General features: G+C 54.4%; 6 protein-coding genes across 8 annotated transcripts; 1 reads left to right on the top strand and 5 right to left on the bottom strand.

Annotated features, from left to right (window-relative positions):
• Positions 1-718: 718 nt before the first annotated feature.
• On the bottom strand, positions 719-2,550 carry IUM83_05039 (the record flags this gene model as incomplete). 2 transcript variants are annotated; one of them, XM_067929150.1, is made up of 3 exons in its annotated part: positions 1,554-1,596; positions 1,734-2,142; positions 2,226-2,550. In XM_067929150.1, the coding sequence occupies 3 exons, from the start codon at positions 2,548-2,550 to the stop codon at positions 1,554-1,556; spliced, it is 777 nt and encodes a 258-aa protein (XP_067794631.1). The 2 variants fall into 2 exon arrangements, with proteins under 2 accessions (XP_067794630.1, XP_067794631.1); XM_067929151.1 differs by having other exon boundaries at positions 719-2,142.
• Positions 2,551-5,092: 2,542 nt separating this feature from the next.
• Positions 5,093-6,445, bottom strand: IUM83_05038 (Transcription factor SKN7; the record flags this gene model as incomplete). The annotated part of the gene is made up of 1 exon (XM_067929149.1): positions 5,093-6,445. One exon carries the CDS (start codon positions 6,443-6,445, stop codon positions 5,093-5,095), a length of 1,353 nt encoding a protein of 450 aa, XP_067794837.1.
• A 218-nt stretch (positions 6,446-6,663) lies between these two features.
• On the bottom strand, positions 6,664-12,037 carry IUM83_05037 (serine/threonine protein kinase; the record flags this gene model as incomplete). The annotated part of the gene is made up of 5 exons (XM_067929148.1): positions 6,664-7,667; positions 10,712-11,329; positions 11,404-11,650; positions 11,724-11,813; positions 11,888-12,037. The coding sequence occupies 5 exons, from the start codon at positions 12,035-12,037 to the stop codon at positions 6,664-6,666; spliced, it is 2,109 nt and encodes a 702-aa protein (XP_067794636.1).
• A 333-nt stretch (positions 12,038-12,370) lies between these two features.
• Positions 12,371-13,232, bottom strand: IUM83_05036 (Serine/threonine protein Kinase; the record flags this gene model as incomplete). Its single annotated transcript, XM_067929147.1, has 2 exons — positions 12,371-12,816; positions 12,878-13,232. 2 exons carry the CDS (start codon positions 13,230-13,232, stop codon positions 12,371-12,373), a joined length of 801 nt encoding a protein of 266 aa, XP_067794867.1.
• A 1,248-nt stretch (positions 13,233-14,480) lies between these two features.
• On the top strand, positions 14,481-19,740 carry IUM83_05035 (putative ras-specific guanine nucleotide-releasing factor; the record flags this gene model as incomplete). The annotated part of the gene is made up of 6 exons (XM_067929146.1): positions 14,481-15,169; positions 15,257-16,491; positions 17,488-18,814; positions 18,885-18,961; positions 19,025-19,566; positions 19,636-19,740. 6 exons carry the CDS (start codon positions 14,481-14,483, stop codon positions 19,738-19,740), a joined length of 3,975 nt encoding a protein of 1,324 aa, XP_067794635.1.
• A 226-nt stretch (positions 19,741-19,966) lies between these two features.
• On the bottom strand, positions 19,967-20,728 carry IUM83_05034 (Uracil phosphoribosyltransferase; the record flags this gene model as incomplete). 2 transcript variants are annotated; one of them, XM_067929144.1, is made up of 2 exons in its annotated part: positions 20,248-20,264; positions 20,350-20,728. In XM_067929144.1, 2 exons carry the CDS (start codon positions 20,726-20,728, stop codon positions 20,248-20,250), a joined length of 396 nt encoding a protein of 131 aa, XP_067794633.1. The 2 variants fall into 2 exon arrangements, with proteins under 2 accessions (XP_067794634.1, XP_067794633.1); XM_067929145.1 differs by having other exon boundaries at positions 19,967-20,728.
• Positions 20,729-20,952: the final 224 nt, after the last annotated feature.

Genomic DNA, 20,952 nt, shown 5'->3' with positions numbered 1-20,952 from the left:
GTCAAGCGGCTTCCGTACAGCTGACTCGAACTTGGTCGCTACCTTCGCCGGCAAAACATCAAGCCCATCACCGACTGTGAAATCAAATCTCGCCACACGTCCCTTATCACGGCATCTACTCAGTGCTTCACCTTTCTTTATCGTCAAGCAGCAACGAACCGTACTAGGCATCGTGCTTTCTTCTGCTCCAGCGAGGAGCTCTTGCATGTTGCTATCTAAAGTAGTTTTGATTGCTAAAGTTATTCGGACCGACGTCCGTTTTGCAGTTTCATAATCTAATTTTAGCACCGTGGTGATTATGCTCAAAGTCCGAAGCCCTGATAGGGTGGCAAAATTAGTGAAAGCGGCAATACTCCATGCAGCCGAAACCTATTCCGCCATGTACACGGAGTACATTGTAATTGGTAGCTCGTACGCTATTCTCATTTTCTACCATAATCACCCGCAGTTCCAGTTTAGGGATGCTGCTAAGAAACACGATTCAAGATCTTTTATCGGCATCCCACGTTTATCGGTGTTCTTCGTACATGTAGTGAAGAATGAGGGAAGATACAAGTCCGATGGTATGCACACAGATTCTGTGGATTTGCTTATCAACCTCGAAGTTCTTGAGAAGAAGCGTATCGGTGCATTTCTGCCACGCTCACTAGCGCCGCTTGTTCAACGAGAGAGAGAGAGATCCACAGGGATTCCGTCCCTCCTAGAATCCCAGAGATCGTTAGGCTGACGGAGGGTAATAGGCAAAACTTGAGTTCAAGGCACCATCGTACGCGTCATCCGTACCGAAGAACGTGGTCTGGGAGTCCGTTGATAGCGTCAGATCGAACTTTGGCATTTCGTCCACGCAGGACTTGTCTAGACCCTTGAGCTTGCCCTTGTTGCTAACATATGAAGCGAGTATCTTGACGCCGCAAGTTGGAGACCACTCACTACCGGAATCCATCGGGGTCCATGAGATCGCTCCATGAGTGGAAGTGTTGAATGTAACCAGCTCCTTTTGGTTTCCATCCAGCGCGGCCAACAAATATTCCGCATACTTGTGAGGCGTCTGAGCGTCCAACTTGCTGCTGAGAAGCAGTACGCTGGCCTGGCGGGGGACTACGGCAGCCTTGTTCCAGTACTCGTCGCGTTTGTAGGTAATGCTGTGTGCAGTATAGTTGCCGACGTTGAATTCATCGCACGCCTTCGACTTCTCTTTGGAGAAAGCACAATAAAGAGGTACCGTTGCGTATCCTCCACTGGCGATACGTTTGCTAGTGAATCGTTTTTCCATCTCGGCCATCAATGGCGTCGGGGTTTCCCACCCCTCTGAGAAGTTGATAAGATAGTACAGCAGCGGCGAGTAAAACGCATCATCTTGGCCTTCGGAAGAAGTTGTCATACGAAATGAGCTTACGAAGTTCGTCAGAACTTCGACGTCCCTCTTGTCACAGCGATTCAGGCGGTAAACGATCGGAGGAATGAATTTCCGTTGCTCAGCGTCCATCAAAAACGTGCCGAGAGTACTACGTAACGTAAATGATGGTGCCATATCGCCAAGAGGATTCAAGCTGCTAATGATTGCCGCGCACGTTGAGTTCGGATTCTTGTCGAAATCTGCCAGCAACCCTGTAAGGGTTTTCCGCAATGTGTTTGGCTTCTTGAAGCGACTGTTGCAAGAAGCATCCTCCGAGCACAGCTCTAAAAACCGGTCACCCACTTCGCCAAAGTCGGTGTCCCACGTAGATACATACATCGTCTTGTCGATAGGAGCTCCCGACGTTGTTGCAATGCCGTCCAAAACGTACCCCACCACGTGTTGGGGGTTCAAGTGAATCACACGCTCCACCACAACTGTTCCATAGCTAGTGCCGTACACGATGGTGTTGGCGGCGCTTGTGTACTTCGACATGAACGTCACCAAGTCAGTGGCTGCACTTGTGACCGAGAATGCGGCAAGGTCGCCGTACTTGTTTTGTAGTTCTTGAGCGCAGGCTGGGACTTCGGTTGGGTCGAACTCTCTACCATTCGGAGACCCGCTGGTCGTAGCCTGCGCTGCGACGCAGTCCAAAAACGTACTGCGACCAACACCACGGTAGTCCATCGTATAGATGTTCGCCGTCCCATCCAGTTGAGTGAACAAACTTACCATCGAGGCCTCCACTGGAAACGACAGCACATCAAATCCGTCAGTCGTATGGCACGAAGGGCGGTACTAATTCGTTATTGTAGCTCAAAACACTTACACGACGAGGAGGAGAATCCGGGCCCACCTTGTAGGAGCCAGGCATTTGTAGCGGTCTTAGGGTCGGCATTGGTTGCCAGCATTCGCTTCACGAAGACGTCGATTGTCGGGTCCGCAAAGTGCGGCGTCTTGCAGATTCCAGGGTAGCACAGTGGCACAATAAAGGTAGCACACTCGGCGTACTGACCATCGGAGCTTCCTTCGTCGGAGAAGGTGTAGTCGGAGCATTTGTACCACCCATTGAGCTGGGTCTTGACGGTAGTCTTGGCTGCTGCCGAAGCTTGAGCGGCTATGGTTGCTAGCGCGAATAGCTGGTAGAGACGCATTCTCACTTGTTGCTGGTTAGTTGGAGAATGAGACTAACAAGGAGAGAGCATCCCTTTGTTTTGTGCCCAAAACACAACCACACATGAGTGCAATGCACAAGTCAATTTAACGATGGCCAGTTGAAGATACATGTTGATGCTGTCTTGATTATGCATGATATGACTACAAAAGTTGGCAAAATCCTATAGATACGCCCACGGACTCGATTATTGGGGTTCGGTAGCTCTACGTGTAGTAATGTGTCTCAACGCTGAGCTGAAGTGTGGAGAGCCCATACGGGGCGAAGACGCGAACCGTATCACTGGAAGTTGTCTCCGTACGCTTGTTCGAGATGCAATAACCCGGCTTCTCGTGGATACCTTTAGCAGTACTTATTTTGCAATCTGGTTTACTGTTAGCTACAGTATAATATTTTGATAGATACAAAATAATTTAACCCTTTCGCGGTAAAAAGCTACAGAAACTTGGGGTAACTTACGACGTTTGAAGCAAAATTGTGTTGATATAACCCGAAACGTATGACATAGTTATGAGAGTGGATGCATCTAATCTCCGCGTGGTTGATCAAAAATTGATAAATGACGACCTGAGATACTGGGATTTTATTATCAAATCTGTCATCCTCTCATTTATTAACAACACATCTCTGATAATTCATCAAGCCAGAGATGCTAAATTCAGCTATTGCACAAAACGTGGATAAGGAGCTGCCATCATTGATCACAGCTACTTATGCACGTTTTGTGCAATAACTGATTGTTTGATCATCAGTGATGACGGCTCCTCACGTTCTGTGCAATAACTGATGTTTCGGTCATCAGTGATGCTCCCTCTTTATATGCACATTTTGTGCAATAACAGATTTTTTGGTCATCACGTTCGAGCCAAACACTATAATTATTCGAGCTATGTCGTAACTTTCAACGTAGAGAATTGGTGACGTCGTAGCTACGATGTTGGGAGCCAAGAAGTTAAAGGGCGCTTCCTGCACGCTTTTCCAGAAGTTCAAGCTAGTAATGTACCATCTTTTTAACAAATTGAAAAAAGGTTCGGAGAGTGCACACAACTGAAGCTGAGTATATGGCACTCAGTCTTCTTGTTCAAGACGTCATTCACCTGCGACAAATGCTAAAAGAACTGAAAGTGAAACAGAACAAACCCTCTGAAGTTTTTGTGGATAACGAAAGTGCTCGAAAGCTGGCAAACAACCCTGAATTTCACAGCTGGACGACACATTGTGTGCGGCATCATTTCATCCGGGAACGTGTAGAACGGAATGAGATCACTGTCACGCGGTTGATTATGTGGCAGATACATTTACGAAGCCATTACATCGTGGCAAAGTCGAGCAGCACCGAGCAAATATGGGATTGGTCTCCCAAAGACACTACGACTCTACCAAAAGCCCATGCACCGTTGACAACCAATAGGTGGGGCTGTTGTGAAGAACTGGTCCTCACGGTTGCCTCTGTGTAAGGTTGGCTTTTGGTCCAGTACAGTTAAGTGCAGTCAAACCACAGCAGGAGGTTCGACAGCTGTGAAAGGAGAGAGAAGCAGAGAGGGAGAAACTTCACTACAGAATATATAAACGGGAGGAACAAGTATCTTAACTTCCAAGTAGCCTTCTCATCTTCTTCATTCATTCGTGTCTGTGAGGTGAGAGCTGCCGACGCACGCAAGTTAGCCAAGTTACAAGTGGTTCAACGGTCGTGAAATATAACTTCGAGCCAATAGTTTGCACTTTGGTTGGTTTGGTTTGTTCAAGGCGTGGGGATTTTGGCAAAGCCAAGGCCGAGCAAAGAGCAATTCTCTCCTCAACTCTATCAAAGATGAAGGGTGTGTTCGGCAAAAACACCGGTATCAGCAGCAAAACCAACAGCCTGCGCAAAGATCCTGGTGTTGGTGCGGCTTTGGGGAACGAGTCCTGCCGTGAAAAGGTTGGAGACGGCGGCAGAGAACGACCCGAACTTTTTCACTAAATTGAAAAACAGTCCAAAGTTGGTCAAGAAACTGCTGAAGAACTCCGATATAGCACGAGTATCGGCGGCTGTGGAGAAGTCGAATATCAAGGTCACGAAAAACGACAATTTCGCGCTTTTATTGCCGATCCATCCAAAGCTAAGAAACAACTAAGGGCAGATTCAGACGCAACGAAGCTAGTGGCGACGATGATCGCGAATGCAGTTACAATGCCCTTCGTTGGTTCTAGTTCTAGGCAGTAAACACTGGAAGTTGGCGACCCCCCCCCCACACACACACATACATAACAACAAATATACAAAATGTGGGTACTCTGCTGAATACTTTCTTCTCTGCCTTGCGCATTGTGCGGCTGCACATTGGCATCCTCCAAACTAACCGAACGAAACAGCGATAACCCTGAGCCAGGACTCCATAGATTCGAAACATCTAACTATCTATCACCTGACGCGTAACACACAACGAACGCGTCATCACCCATGACAACAACGTAAATACAAACGACCACAATGCTATTAAATCCCGCCCTTCCAAAACTGCCACTCCACCTCGCAATTCGATTTACAGTCCTAAGTCCGAAACCCGCCTGAATGAGTCGATTGACGAGGACATCAGCAACTTCCACAGATCGTCTTCTGCCGGTTCCCTTTGCCCCCCACTCCTCGTTTCCAACGCAGGTTCTGTTGAGAACAGTGGGTTCTGCTGCTTATGCTGCCGAGAATTCTCCATCGCAGCCGACGCCTGCTCAGCGTTATGTGCTGGCACTCTGGGCATGATCGGGCCCGCTGGCGCGCCGACTTTCTTGCGCTGCTCCTCCAGCTTCTCGCGTTCCTCCAGAATCAGCCGCAGCTTCTCTTGCGGAGACTGCACCCCACCGATCGCGCTGCGCACGCGGTCAACAGACGACGACACGAGGATGTTCCAGATGCTGTCGTCGTCTCCGTCCGTCGCCTGGTCACTAAAAAGCGGGTTGTTGCCGCGCGCAAAGGGCGTCGCCGTCACGCCCCCTGTCGATGAAGAAGCCAGCAGCGACGCTAGAAAGCTCGTGGTCGAGGTCGTCATCGCCGTCGCCAGAGGCGGCGCGGCACTAGCAGGAGCAGGAGCGGGAGCAGCAGCTGCAGCTGCAGTCGCAGGCACCGTCGCCGCAGCTCCAGCAGCATTGGCCTCGACCCCCGTGCACGACGGCGACAGCAGGAAGAACAGTGTCGACTTGACCATGTCGTCCGAGAACATGGGCGCCGTGGACGGCGCCCCCTCTGCTGTCGTCTCCTGAGGAGCTGCCGGTGCAGCTACCGAGCTCTGTCCCGCCGCCTTGTTGAGGTAGCTGATGGGATCCGGCAGCTCGGAGCTGGCGGGCAGCAGCCCCGCGCCCTCCACGAATTTGGCGAGGGACATGATGCTAGGCTCGGGCTCGTCCGAGAAGAGTGGGTTCCTGGCCACGGCGGGCTTCGGCCGCTTGATTGGCTGTTGCTGCTGCTGCTGCTGCTGCTGCTCTTGGAGCTGTGTGCGCTCCCTCTTGCGGCCCTCGCGGGGCGGCACCGTGAGCGTCACCTTGAGCGAGAAGCTGTTGTGCGCCGGCTTGGGCGCCTCGGCGCCTTTGCTCTTGCGCTTGGGGCGGCGCTCGATCCTGCTGAGGCGGCCCGGCTGGCCCTTGAGGAAGTCCGCGTGGCGGTACTGCTCCCGCGCCTCGTCCTCCTCGCAGTCGCAGCGCGCGAAGCCGTGGTCCAGCAGCTGCTGGCGGAAGGCGCTGATCCGCCCGCGGAAGTAGCGCGGCAGCACCTGCGCGTCCAGCGCGGCGCTGTCGTGGATGGAGAAGGACGCGCCGTCGGCGTCCCACGCGATGATGGCCGCGCTCTCGTGGTCCAGGATGCGGTACAGCTTGCGCACGAAGCCCGTGGGGATGCCCACCGCCATGGCTGCAGGCAGGTAGATCGACTAATGGGTGTGGGGCGGTTGACGTCGGACAGAAGGAGGAGAGACGTACAAAAATGAGGTGCGGTGGGGTGGAGGAGTGTCCGCGTTGAAGTGTCCAGGGCATTATTGGTGTCACTAACGCGGGGGAAGGTTGCAGTTTTGGTTGTCAAGTGGTAAGTACTAGGAATTGAATTGTTGTGCTGATCTCGCGAGGCTGTTCATGTCCACGAGGCGCTGGCTCCGTTGGCCGAGGCCCAGCGCATGAGGCCGTTCAGCGTGTCATCGGATAACTGGCCGTTCTCGACGATGCCCGGAGGTTGCGCTGGTAGTACCACTGGCGATTTACCATCCGCGAAGATGTTGTGGCTGCCTGTGCTGCTCGTGCTGTTAGCCCCGGCGGCAATGTTGGTATTAGCAGCGGCTGTAGCCTCCCGCCCGTCCGTCGACAGCGACGTGCTGAGCAGCGAGAGCAACGCCTCCATGACGTCGTCGGGCATCGCCTCCTCTTTCAGAGTCATCAGTCCATCGGACAACGGGGTAGTGGGGCCCACCGGGTGCACGGCCAAGCTGTCTACCGCCAGGCCGTGCACGAACCCGCTCAGCGGTGGCTCTTCCTGTGCGAACAGGGGGTTACCCGCCAGTTCCGCCGAGTCGACGGTAGCATGCTTAAACTCTGGCTCCGGTTCGTTCTGAGGTGGGTACGTTGCCACCCGGTGGACGCCTCTATCGGCGCTGCTCTTCACTACCTTGACTTCGCTCGTGCTAGCAGCGGTGGCTTCGGTGTCTGCTTGCTTGCGCTTCTTCCTCCTCGGGGGCCTCTTCCGGGGCAGCGGCGTGTGTGTGATCTGGTTGAGCTGCTCGGGGCAGCCCCGACGGAAGAGCGGGTGGCGATAGCGCTCGCGCCCCTGCTCTGCCGCCTCGTTACTGACGAAGCTGTGCTCCTTGAGCTGCTGGCGGAAGGCGCTGATCCGCCCGCGGAAGTAGCGCGGCAGCACGTGCGTCTCCAGGGCGTCCGGGTCGAGCACCACGAAGGACGCGCCGTCGGCGTCCCAGGCGATGACCGCCGCGCTCTCCTGGTCCAGGATGCGGTACAGCTTGCGCACGAAGCCCGTGGCGATGGCTGGCAGCGCTGCGGGAGCCGGCACCGCCATGCTATCAAATGCGTTTGAAGCGGCTAATTGAAGAGTGAGCGAATCTCGCTCGTCCCAGGTGAGAGGGGCCACTATTGCGGGCACCAGCTGTAAGGGGTCCCGCCAAAAGCTCAGGAAGGCTGGTTTTGAGGCGCGCGATAGCAAGTTGAGCTTTGACAGCAGCGACGAGTGGGTAGATACATGCATGTACTTATAGTATCATTGCATTGAAGCTGTTGAGGATGAAGCTTCCTGCAAGCGCTTGAGCGCCACATCTTCGACCGACGTCGGGTCGTCGATTCACAAGAACTTTCTCTTGGCTTAGGTGCCCAATCCATCATCAGGAAGCTGAAAAAGTGGTTTGCACATGGTCACTAATACGTACAGTATTGTACATGTATTCCTCTACTGGTGTGCTCCTACATGATGCCGCAGACCTTGGACTTGATGGTGCTAATTTTGTCGAGTGTGGCGTAGTTGGCGCCTCGCGGTTCGTCCAACATGCTCAAGCGGAAGGAGCTTTTGCCACCGAACAGGACCCGCAGCGAATCTTGAGCTTGGACGATGGACCTCCGTCGAGGCCGAGACGCCGACTGACTGTCACCTTCAACCACGCAAGGGGAAGGCTTCAGTCGTGGGGGCTTCTCGATGGGTGCGACCTGGTGGTGACGTCCGTGACTCAGTGCACTGTCGACTTGGTGGTCGACTTCCGGTCGAACTAACGGCGGAACCCGCACTTGGTGTCGTCGGGTAGGCGTCGGAGGCTTCATAGGAGTCTCGATAGCCTCCAGAGACGATGTCCCCGCGTCAATGCTCCGAGATGCTCGGCCGGCGGTGAGGCACGCGTCCAGCACCTTCGCTAGGGATGATTTGCGCGTTAAGTCGGGGTCGTCGTCACCTTCTGCGGAGTTTACATGCCGGGACGGCGACTGGGGTCTCTTATCGGGTTCTGGCAGTGGCGATGTCGGCCTACTAGTAGCCCTTGGGTGTGTGGTTGAGGCATCTGGGTCTTTTAGTGGTGGTGCACGAGTTGAAGGTGTGTTCGCAGTCAGAGATGAAGGTGCGCTCTCAATCGGAGTTGTCGAGTCTGGGCTCGCAACCGGTGAGCTACTCTTGGCAATACTGCTGGGAAGCGGGTCCGACTGTTTGTCCCCTTCGTCCGAGGTTGAAGAAAACTCGTCCAGTTTCAAGCTGGAGGACCGCTTTCTAGGCAGAGGCGGGGGCCTGAACGATGCGGGGCCCGTTGCTTCTATTATTTCGGACGGGCTGCTCGAGCGTCTTCTAGGTGTTGACTCACCCGAGGTTTCCTCGTCGCTAGAATGGGCAGCCTTGTGAGGAGAAGTTACCGGAGACATGGCGGGTGACAGTGTCGGCGACAGATGTATATCCAGTACCGGCAGCTTTTCCGCTTTTCGGGTGGGCTGCAAAAGGTGTTCGTCGCTCTGCACATCGACCTTTACTTTCAGCGTGTTGGGTGGACTGGTTGGAGAGAGCATTCGCGGTGAGGGTGAGATATCGGAGCTGCTGCCGGCGGCAGACGAAGTAGCTTGAGCTGGAGTGATCGGGGAGTCAACAATAGCTTTGATCGGAGATAGTCCACTTGGAGAAACTTTCGTTGCAGACTCACCGTCCTTCACATTTCCCTCGCGTTTCGGTATGTCAATGGTAAGAGGGAAAGCGCGAAACGTTGTCGACGCCCGTCGTGACAGCCCCCATGACAGCTTACTAGTTGAGCTTGACGGGTTTAGCGAATCGCCCTCGACGCCCAAAATTGCATCAGCATTGCCAGTAGGTGACGTGCTGCCTGCGTCGCTTTTTGACGAGGTCTCCCTCTCTTTTGCATCTGCTTCACTCGGGGGTCCCTCCGTCGGCTCAAGTGCTCCAAATGACATCGAGTGGCGTCTCGACAGCTGCACAGGTACCGCATGAGTTGAGCATATAGAACCAGACTTCCCTGTTGTTACTGGCGGATCACCACTGGTGTGAACATGCGACGACCAACTCGGCGGGACAGGGCTCTCTTTCTCTGAAGAAGGCTGCACTTGAGGCACCTCATTCAGCGATGATACTGGCTTTGTTCGTGCATCACCTGGAGCAGATTCAGTAGAGATGCTCAGTGATCGAATGGATCGTGAGTTTCGCGTTGATAATCGTCGTGAAAGGACGACAGGTCGTGTGGTGGCAAGTTGTGCAGTCGATTGTCCATTTTGCTTCAAAGCGTCGGTAGTGCTTTCGGAGGGAAGTAGGGTTTGCGAACTAGATCCAGCGGTAGCTTCGCTTTCGTCCCGCGCTAAGTCGCCATCCGCAGGGGATAGTAAGTCGGGTATCGCTACTAATGCTCGGAAGGACATGGAGTTCTTCCGTAATAGCCTCCGGGGTGGACTGTCGTCACCCTCGGGCTTAGTCGGGGGTGCATCATTTTCAACAGATAATACAGAGGTTGCAGTATCTGCAGCTGATAGACCAAAGCTGGGGTCCCTTTTTCCCGGTAGAGATTCTCGCCTCTTTTTCCTGTTTGTTGGGCTTGTTGGTTCCATAGCACTTGCGCCTTCGGGGAGCTCGTTTGCTCGTGAGAAACCTCTGAGTGGGCGCTTTGTCAATCGGTAGGCCATCGGCCTCCCCTCTTCTGTTTTGCTGATAGACTTGTTCGTATCCAGTGACGCACTGTTTCCCAACGACTCTGTTTCTCCATCACCTTTGCCTGGAGAAAGACCGTATTCCGCTACTTTCTCACTCTCTGCATGTAGAGGGATGTCGGGAATGAGTGATTGGACAGACGAATTACGCCTAGACATAGTACGTAGCAAGACACCGGCGTGGCTGCCAGCGTCTGGCTTGCCTGGCGAATCCTCTGCTGGTACAGGAGATGAAGCGGGGGTGGCTGTGTCGTCGAAGATGGGCGATATAGCGCCCGCCTGACTCTTTCGACGAGTTAAGGTCGTTGCTAGCGACCCCACAGTCTCACTAATTGACCCCGCCAAGCGACTCGGTCGTCTTTGCAATCGATCGTTCACTACGTGTGGCTGCTCGCTCGGCGCCATCTCCTGTGTCTTTGGTAAAGTGAGTCCATCGACCTCGGATTTTTCTTCGGTTGGAACATGCTTCGTGACTGGTACCGCCTCAACCCGCCGCTTACTATTAGGGCTGTTAGCGAGAGACTTGCGGACGTTGTTCAACCGGGAGGACATCTTCATCTTGAGCTTCATCACGACGATGAAGTTGTTGACAGGCGTGAAGGCAGCTTCAATCTCCTGCTGGGTGACCATTACCTCAACTCCCGATGGTCTCCGATCCACCTCACCACCCGATCTCGAGACCCACGGGTGCGTCTTAAGCTGTGGGATCGTAATGCGCAGGTGAGGGTTCTTTTCCATGAGTTTTGAGAGCAACTCGGCGCACTCCGGGTCGAGATCCGGCGGGAGGATCAACGGGTCCTCACGAATTGAGGTCATAACGTCACTTAACGATGCAACACTTGTACCAAACGGCAGCGTTCCCAGTAGCAAAGCAAACATCGTCACCCCCAGCGCCCAAACATCCACTTGGTAAGGGTCATATTCGTCACCTGTCGTGCATTCGGGAGCCAGGAAATGGTATGTTCCTTCCGTACTACGAAGTTTCAATCCACTTGATGCAACGGAGAGTGCATCCTCGTTCATGTACGCAACGCCAAAGTCAGCGAGCTTGAATTGATCACGGCACAGTAGAATGTTTTCGGGCTTGATATCACGGTGACAGACATGGTTGCGGTGCACTGAGTCCCATCGTATGTACGTACATATTAGTTGGCTATGAGGGTAGTACGAGACACTAACCAGCAAGACGTACAATAGTCGAGTGCAGCCACGATATCGCGCAAGCAGTCGCGCACTGTGTCCTTGCCTAGAACGCCGGTCGGTGTATTTCGTGCAAAGTAGCGAAACTGCTTGTCGTCCCAGTACATGATCTGACCTCCGCGAATGAGCTCGAGCACCAAAAAGAGCTTGTCGTCAGGCGGGCTGTCAATCACTTCATACAATCGCACCAGATTCGAATGCGCGAGCTTCTTCATGATAGCCACCTCCCTTTGAACTTTCTGAGGAGACGAAGGGAAGAAACTGCGTTAAAATCTGGCAGCTTCGGCGCGTCGCTACCAGAGCTGGGTGTACCTGGAACGCGTTGGAGAGCACAAGTTTCCCGTCGACACGCTTGTACTCACGCTTGCGCTTGAGGATGGACTTATTAATGACCTTGAGCGCCTGCATTCGGAGAAACGGAGGCAAGCATTAGCGTCCAGTAGCTTCAATAGCAAGCTATGCAAGACCGCGCTTACAAATTCGTTGCCAGCCTCGTTTTGACACAGGTAAACCTTGGAGAACGTGCCCTCTCCGAGCATGGTCATGATCTTGTAGTTGTTCACATAGCTGGTGGCACCGGCCGAGTTGACCTGCACATCAGCCCTGTCTGTCTCGATCACATCCATGGCACAGTTGACGGGCGCTCACTCAACGCAATTTGGCACTTCAGTTCGATGTCAACAACCAACCACTGACCCAACTTCCTTATCCACGACAAGAAGTCGATGCCCCACCAACAAGCTAAATTCAGCGGCCAGGCAGTAGAAACAAGCGGTCCTTCATTTGATGCCACAGCGGAGCGTACACAACAACGTTCGCCACCACCGTCCTATCCTTAGCCACACTAAAGACGGTGGCAACTTATGAGCGCACGAATTTATCAAGAAAATCTGTCCTCCTCAACATTTACACAAGTACTATTCGTAAGAGTTTATACAGCCAGATTCTCGGCCGCTCAGTCAAACGCACGTAGCACCGAAGTGGAGCATGAGCTTCGAGCCAATGTACTTGTTGGCCACAGAAAGCAACTGGTCGTTGATTTTCGAGGTGAACATGTCGTACGCATCGCCCTTCTTATTGACCTCGTCGGCCGAAAAGTCGACCAGAGCATTCGTGAGAGCCGAGATAATCGGCCCCGACCCGTGGAAGCTGAAGTCGGACTCGGCGATGGAGTCAAAGTCGAGTGCCACAGTTTGAACCGTTGCGCTCTTGAATCGCTGTAACATCGAGTCCGTGATGTTGCTGTAGTTGCCGTCGACTCCAGCGACCTCGATGCTGGTGATCGTGAGGTCTTCACAGTCGGGTGCCCCAGTAGCGCAGCCATACATGTCTGCCTGCACGGTAGCCGCCAGAGTGGATTTGTCCAGGGTCAGCGATACGTCCACCGTGATCGAGGTATCGATTTCTTGCAGTGTCAAGCTCACAGTGGCCTCGATCGATCGAGACTTCACCGGTGCAGTAGGCACCGAGAGCGACGCAGTTCGACGAGGACGCGTTGACGTGCTCCGGCACCGTATTTGCGAGGCCCGTTACGTTCAAGTGATCAAGCGTAGGCGTGAAAGTAAGATCTTGACCCAGAATAAAGTAAGAAAACTCGCCGAGGTCGATGTCGTGCAGCACGAGCGGGTCGTAGTTCTTGACCAGCGTGGATAGCGCCGTCGACTGGCTGACAACATCAACCGCGTTGTTCAGGAGGAGGAATTGTGTGTTTTGCTCCGTGAAGTCTATGATCGAGCAACTTGAGTTCACCGACTCCCCAGCGTTGGTGGAGCCAAAAGCTGCGACGATTGCAGCGGCGGTGAAGGCTACGGTCTTGACCATGTCTGGTTGAGGGGTGGATGCGATGTCGAAGGTGGATTGGAAAGTCATGTCCGTCTCAAGGTGAGATGGCAGCCGCCGGATATCCCCACTCCTCGGGTCTCTATCGGCTTTCGTCAGCGCCAACTGGGCCCGACAGAAGACGGCAACGTAATGCCCTTGGTGAGGACGCGCAGTGGACGCCGCCACAAGATGCAGCGTCAGCAGGTGGAGAGCTGCAGTACTGAAGTCAACCCAAGAGAGACTATCCACCGCGACTGCAGCATGCAGCCATATTACTTGGGCCCGGCCGTCGCGAAAGTGTCCGCGTAACGACTCAGCCGGAAGCTCAGCCAGCTGGGATGTCTGCCATGTCATTCGGTTTCGGTGGGCAGGCAGGCAGCCAGAGCTTGAACTTGAAGGGAGGGAGGGATACTCCATGAATTGGTTGACACCCGTGGGATGCCGACTACCGAGAGCGCTTTACCCGCTTGACATGAATGAACTCTACCTACTAGTGTCTGTGCATGTGCATTCCTTCAATTGCACTCGGCCGCCTCATCGCCGCCGACGTGGGCTGAGGCAGCTTCGCGCCGTCGCGGGCGGCCAAGGGCAGAGCCGCGGCGAGGGGCTGCGTGCGAGCCCGACACGTGCTCCACAACGCGGCGAGCGTCCGTCGTGCGATTTGTTCGGCGTTAAGCAGCCTCGTCTGCCGCGCGACTCTCGCGCTGGCGCCTCCATCCAGCGGCGCCGTCGGGCGCTGCCAGTCGCACTAAGGCCAGCAGCATCCTGCGGACCCCATGGCCACCGACAAGAACTGACTGTACCGCATGCTGCGGCTTTCCAGTACAGCGAGTCGAAAGTTGGACTGTAAACCTCCACTATCCAATACTGTCTATTAGTCGTCTGCGTGAAACAACAGAAGCTCCCACCGATTTACCCTCTGGTATTCAATAAACTCGCGATTCCAGTAGACAGTGCCCTGCTGTATTCCGGCCGCGGCGTCTGTAGCGCCCGCCGCCGGGCACCAAAACGCGCCAATCGGAAAGCGAGGAACGAAGCGCTCGATTCCGCACTACCTGCGGCCCCGCGCGCGCCGTATCTGCGTCTGTAGCAGCGTCCGGGCGTCCTCGCCGCCTGCATCTCGCGCGCCTCCCCCCGCGCTCTCTCCGCGTGCCCGGCTCGTGCTGTTCTCCCGCCGCGCGCGCCTAAAAACCCACTTTTTCCCGGCGTTAAAAGACCCACGCACGCACGCACCCAGGCGCTCGGCGCATGGACCGCAGCGCGCTGGACTTGCACCGCGCGGCCGCCGCCTCCCTCACGCGCGACCCCATGGAGCGCTCCGCCACCGACTCGGGCCGCCAGCTCAGCTTCAGCACCTTCCTCATGGACGAGGTGGGGACGCCGCCCGTGCGCGTGACGCGGCGCGCGCCGCCGCCGCTGCCGCCGCTGCGCGCGTCCCACGCGGCGTCGAGCGCGCCCGCGCCCAGGCGGCGCGGGGAGTCGGACGGCGACATCCCCGTGCTGGAGGCCGCGCGCGACAGCAGCGGCTTCCGCCTGGACGGCGCCGACCAGGCCGAGGTGGACGTGCCCAGCGACGACGAGGACGCCGCCGCCGCCGCCGCCGCCGGCCGCGCGCGCGTCGTCGTGGGCGAGTACGACGCCGAGGAGGACGACTTCGTGCCCGTGCTGCAGACCGCCGAGGACGCGCGCGCCGCGCACCGCCACATGGGCGGCAAGAAGTTCTCGTGGCGCGTCTCGGCGCGGCGCGGCGTGCCCACGGGCCGCGCCGTGCGCGTGCCCGACCAGGAGACGCTGCTGCGCATGTCGGCGCGCAGCACGGAGCTGGCCAGCAGCTACTCGAGCAGCAACTCGCAGGGCTCGCGCCGCAACTCGGCGTCCGTGCGCATCGACCGCGAGCTCGTGCGCAGCGGCTGGCTCTACAAGCAGGCCAACGTCATGTACGTGGCGCGCTGCGGCGCGGATGGAGACGACTGGCTGGGAGGAACTCACGCGATAAACTTGTGTTGTTGTTGCTGCTGATGCAGGAAAACGTGGAAGCGCCGGTACTTCGTGCTGATCAAGCGGACCAACATCGCGACCGGGGAGTACTGGGCCTCGCTGCAGTACTACAAGGGGAGCAACTTCGGCAAGCTGCGCGGAGAGATGCACCTGCAGGACGGCATGCTGTCGGTGCGCTTCCTCGAGCCGGACGAGACCAAGAGGCCGTTCTGCTTTGAAGTAGCCGGCGAGGACTTTTCGTTTGTGTGTTCAGGCTCCAATGACGACGACGCAAGCGCCTGGGTGTGTCTGCTGCAGAGCCTGTCAGGAGGCGGTAGCAGCACTATGCCGCCATCAGCGGCGCTGCTAGGTACTTCAGCTGCAGGCAGCTTGCTTCAATCTAGCGAGGGATCAAAGGGCATTCGCACCACCACCATCGACGCGCGCAGTATCCGTATCGTAGCGGAACTGCGGCGGGTGCTTCACACAAGCAAATCTCCCGAAGCAGCCAAGTTTAAGAGCTTCACCAACTCCTTCGAGTGCCGAAGCTCAGGTTCGCTGCGCAAGTTCCGCGAATTTCACGCAACACTCACCGAGTCAATTATTAAAGACCATGGCGCTCGAATTTTGGCAGCTTTCAAGGATCCGGGCAACGCTGATGCGAACGGGACTATTGACAAGAAGTCCAGTGCGCTGCCGATGTCGCTCGATATTTTGCGCTCAGCAGTGTCTCGCCACGTTGAAGAAGTACTCTTTCTTCCACTGGAGGACAATATTAACTCTTACTTACGGCGCGTATACCATGAAGATGAGTCCTCGATAAATCGCAAGGTTCGGTGGCTGCAAGGAAAAGATCAAATGTACTTCAATATCCCACTGCACCAGATCTCGTGGAAGGAGTGGCGGAAAGCCTCAAGGATTCTCGCACAAATTGCCAATGTCCACCTACCGGCAGCCAAGTACGACGTTCTCACGAGCACAATCAAGGAGATCCAGTCCACGTACGCGGAGGAGCATGATACAATTGCCGAACTGGAGCCGCTTGAGACCGACGATATCATACCAATTTTTACGTATGTGCTTTCGAACAGCGGACTGGAAAACCTCATTTCACTCAAGACGTTACTGACTGAGCTGAACGGGTCATGGGCCGTCGGTAAATCTACTGATGATGAAACGTCGCTAAACATTCTGACGCACGCAGTCGACTTCATCAGCAACGTGAGTATCCCTGCAGTACTCGAGGATATTTTCAAGGACCAGATCACTCTATCGATTGATGGTGATTGGCGGCGTGTATTGGAGTTTGCAATGGAACCGACATACAAATATGGCGCTATCGTGGAGCATATCTCTCCCCATGGTTACTCAGCTGTCGGAACTATCATCACACGCGGTTATGTGTTGGTCACGGTAAACGGTCAAAATGTGGTTCTATGGCCGTTCGAAGACATTATGAAGTTACTGCTCGAGTCTGCATCTCCCCACAGACTGGCATTCATCCCAGGAAGCAGTTATTTCAAGATTCTGACCTCCAACAAAGCGCTCTGGAATGTGGCGCTTATGCATGCGTGTCAGCGTGGCGTGCTGTCCACTGTACAAATGCTGCTCGGGAACGGCGCAGATGTGAATTATGTCGCTCACGAATGCGGAAGCAACACACCGCTACACGTTGCAGCTAGTGCGCTACACTTCAATGTCGTTTCATACATGCTTCAGGTTGGTGCAAAGGTGAAGACCATCGGCGAATTCGGACGTAGCGCGATGCACATGGTTGGTTCTCCCTGTATGATGCCCGCGACGATGAGCACATCATCTAGCGACATGACGAAAGCAGCAAACGGGAGTTCAGCCACGTTCAGTGACTCTGATAAGGCCGTCCTTGTCATTAAGAAATTGCTAGCCTACGGAGCACCTGTTGATACTGTCGACATATATGGCAACACTCCGGTGATGTTGCTAGCAGAGAGGGGATATCTCGGTGGAATTGACGCGATTATGGACGCCGGTAGCACTATCGACTTGAATGCACGGAATTGGCAGCGCGGCATGAGCGCTCTCGCGCTTGCAGCAAAAAGTGGTCGCGCAAATGTGGTGGAGGGTTTGCTAGACTATGGTGCTCAAGTCGATATTCGGACGCTGCACGGAGAAACCCCATTGCATTTTGCGGCAGCTAGTGCAAGCCAACGTGTATGTCAGCTGCTGATTGAAAACGGCTGCGGTGTTGATGTTCGCACAAGCGAAGGGTTGACACCGCTAATGATCGCTGTTGCTAAAGATCACGGTATGGCTATGGAAAAAATCGCTGCCATGTCACCGTCAGTGCCATCGCCTATGGGAGAGGACAACCACCACCACCACAAGCATCATCACCAGACGACGGTTGATCTGCGCAGTAGCATTCATGTGGACAACTCCTCCGTCATTTCTACGATGAACTACCTTGTGCAAAGTGGTGCAGATATGTCTGCTGTTTGCGAGCTGTATCGAACACCTTTGCATTACGCTGCTCTTTACGGATGCGATGAGCTGTTCGCGTGTCTTCTTGCGAAAATGGGCGACAACTCGAGTGCGGAAATGCGAGACATATACGGACAATCGGCAGTGTCTATGGCTGAAGCTAACCGCTCCTCTCATGCCCTTGCTGACGAGAATGCGTCCAGCGATGATTGTGCTACCATAATCGATGATTACAGCGAAATGGGTGATGACAATGACGACTCCGATGACGAAGACGAGGACGTCGACGAACTGGAACCTGATATTCCAATGTCTCTAACTGGGCGCAAGGATATGTCTGGGAAGACCTTGAGCATCAAGGATCTGGTGACAGAAGAGAACGATGGCGTAGAGGAGATCATTGCGGGGACGTTTGATGCAATTGCTGATCTGTTGCTGCAGTTTGAGAATTACCGCCTGGAGGAGCTCAATGCGCTTATCTGGTATTGTGGTTACGCCAGCAACGGAGGCGCAGATAACTACAAGGAAATGGTCGACATTCTGCAAATCCTTTGGAAACGGTATTCTATCGGAACAGAAGCTGGATTTTACGCGAGACGGATGGTGTTGAGTGCGCTCAACAAACTGGTGGAAATTTTGAAGCATAGTGTGGAATGCGATATGGATGTCTGCAATTACGTGGCGGAGTTTTTCAGTGAAGTCGTTCCCCTTCAGGACGATTTAGGGAAAGAAGACCCCCAGTGTGCACAATGGTTAAATTCGTCTCTGTTACCTGAGTTCGTGGATGCTTGTCAATCGAGCCGCATGCAAGATTTCCAGGTGCTTTCATTCTGTGAAAGCGATTATAAGTCGCTGAAGCAGTTTATCTGCACTGCTAAACAAGCGCACCCCAATCTTGCGTTCTTGGATGACGACTTGTTCGCCGCCGCAACGGGTATGGAAATTATCACAGAGGCGATGAGGCGTCGAATGTCGCTTGCAGGTGTTTGGATGAACGGAGAGGCAAAACAGTCGTTCGTTGTCAAACCTGAAGAGAACATCGAACCACCACCCGAGGGGCGATCAACTACAATCACACCATGGCAACCTAGAGGAGTTAACGTGGGTCGTAACTACCCTGGGGAGCAGCGTGTGACAAGACTCTGGTACGTGTTGGTGCGGGTTGAACTATATATTTCACTTCTTGTTAACTCGTCATTTCTTACCTTTTGACAGGATCTTGGATTTGGACCCAAGCATCATTGCTCAGCAAATTACATTGATGCAGCATTACCTCTTCAGCAAGATTAAAGGTAATTACGGACAGATCTCAACTTCGTAGCAAACATATTCTAACACTGTCTTTAATGTCGTAGTGTCCGAGGTATTAGCCTCAAAACGCAACGCGGAGAAGACACCGGGGTACCAGCGCCTACGGCTGCTGCATAATCACATTTCCATTTGGGTGGTTAGCCAAATTCTGATGCGAGGCGACGTGGACCAACGTGCCGAGATTCTTGCCTATTTTATTCGCGTTGCTGGTGTGCTGCTCTCGCCTCTCCAAAATCTAGACGGATTTATGGCAGTCATGAATGCGGCGAACGATTCATCAATTTTCCGGTTAAAGAAAACGTGGGGCCGGTTGCCTCCACAAGCGCGCGACTTGTGGCAAGAGCTGGTGCCGCTCACGGAGAAGGGTGCTCGCCCACTGAACAAATTCACCAAGGAGGCAACTCCACCGTTAATCCCGTACATGGGCGTGGTGATTCAAAACGTCATCGCGCTCCAAGAATTCCCGGATCGCGTGGAAGGAGATCTGATCAACTTCAAGAAAATCCGCTCCATCGGCTTCCTCATTCATAGGATACTGTCTTTCCAAAAGACGCCGTATTTACTGCCGACGGACAAACGGGTGCTGGTAAGCCCTGCCTACATGCCATGCTGCTCGTGTCATGACTAACGCTTGGACTTTGCTGCACCCTCTTAGGAATACCTTTGCTCACCAGTTCCGTATATAGACTCTGAGTCGTGTTTCGCCCGTTCCTTGAAGATCGAACCACGCGTCGCCGATGCTGCGTCCGAAGCTTCGTGATCGTAGTATCCGTGGATATACCATTGCAAATAACTGAGTCGACCATGTTCAGGTGTCAGCATACAGGGTCAAGAGCTGAGGTAGCAGTTATCATGTGGACGTAATAAACTATGAGTGTAAGTACAGCCTTCCATCGTGCTTCTTTATTGATTAACCTGCTACGTAGAAGTATGCTGTGGGTGTGGGGCCCAAAACTTCAGGTTAATTGTTTGCTTGTAGCTGCTTCTTACGCAACCGATCCTCCGTGCTTTCCTCCATCCAGCTGCAAGTGCTTCCAGAACATGAACATCGCCAGCGGGTAGTGAAGCATCGCGATGATCATCAGGAAAAACGCCGTCTTCAGCGACGTGTCGTCCTTCTCGCCCAGCGGTTTGGCCTGCACGATCCACAGCACGAACGTCAGCATGGCCGTGAACGTGGCCACACCCGCCAGGAAGAAGCCGCCGCCAACCCACTTCTTGTCGCCCTTGCGGCACGTGATGGCGCCCACGATCGAGATGATGGCCATCAGACCGTTCGACATGCTCATGCCGCCGAACGTCATGGTGGCAAAGCCCATTAAGCCGCACGACTTGTCCAGAAACTTGTTGAACTGCTCCGCATCCATACCCGCGGCAGTGGCCAGCACCGTCGCGTATGCCAATTGCTCAGCGTCGCTCACGTCGCCGGCCTTGCTGTAGCCTTTGCACGTGGCGTATTGCGAGTACTTGGCCCACACCGTCTCGTTGATGACAGACAGGTCGTCGTACCCGGAGCCGAACTTGTAGTAGAAGCAGTGGTCGAGCGCGGTGGTCGAGTTGCTGAGCTCGCTGTCGATGCAGAAGCCCATGAGGCCGGCCTTGAAGTTGGTGCTGGCGACTTGGTTCGTGAGTGCCGAGTTGACGGTGGAGTTGACTGTCCACATGGGCAGTATCATGGCGACGGCGTTGTAGAGCGTGCCGATGGTGATCATGGCGATGGCGCCGTAGCCGTGCTTGGAGATCGCCATTTTTTTTTTCCAAAGGTTGTAGATCTGCAGGAAGTGTTGTCGGTGAGTTGAGAGATTGGAGAATGGGGAATGAGGTGGAGAGGTGTTGACCACCCCAGTCCTCAGATTTTCCTTTCATCAGTACAATAGGCACAGTACTTGCGCATTTAAAAATAGGATGATTATTGTATCTATGGCGGGCTGTACTGAATCGACGTGGGCTGTAATCCCAATCATGATGCCTT

Source organism: Phytophthora cinnamomi, assembly GCF_018691715.1.
Source record: "Phytophthora cinnamomi strain GKB4 chromosome Unknown Contig23, whole genome shotgun sequence".
Classification (NCBI taxonomy): Eukaryota; Oomycota; class Peronosporomycetes; order Peronosporales; family Peronosporaceae; genus Phytophthora; species Phytophthora cinnamomi.
The sequence above is the reverse complement of the archived record's forward strand: the minus strand, read 5'-3'. Positions and strand labels throughout refer to the sequence as shown.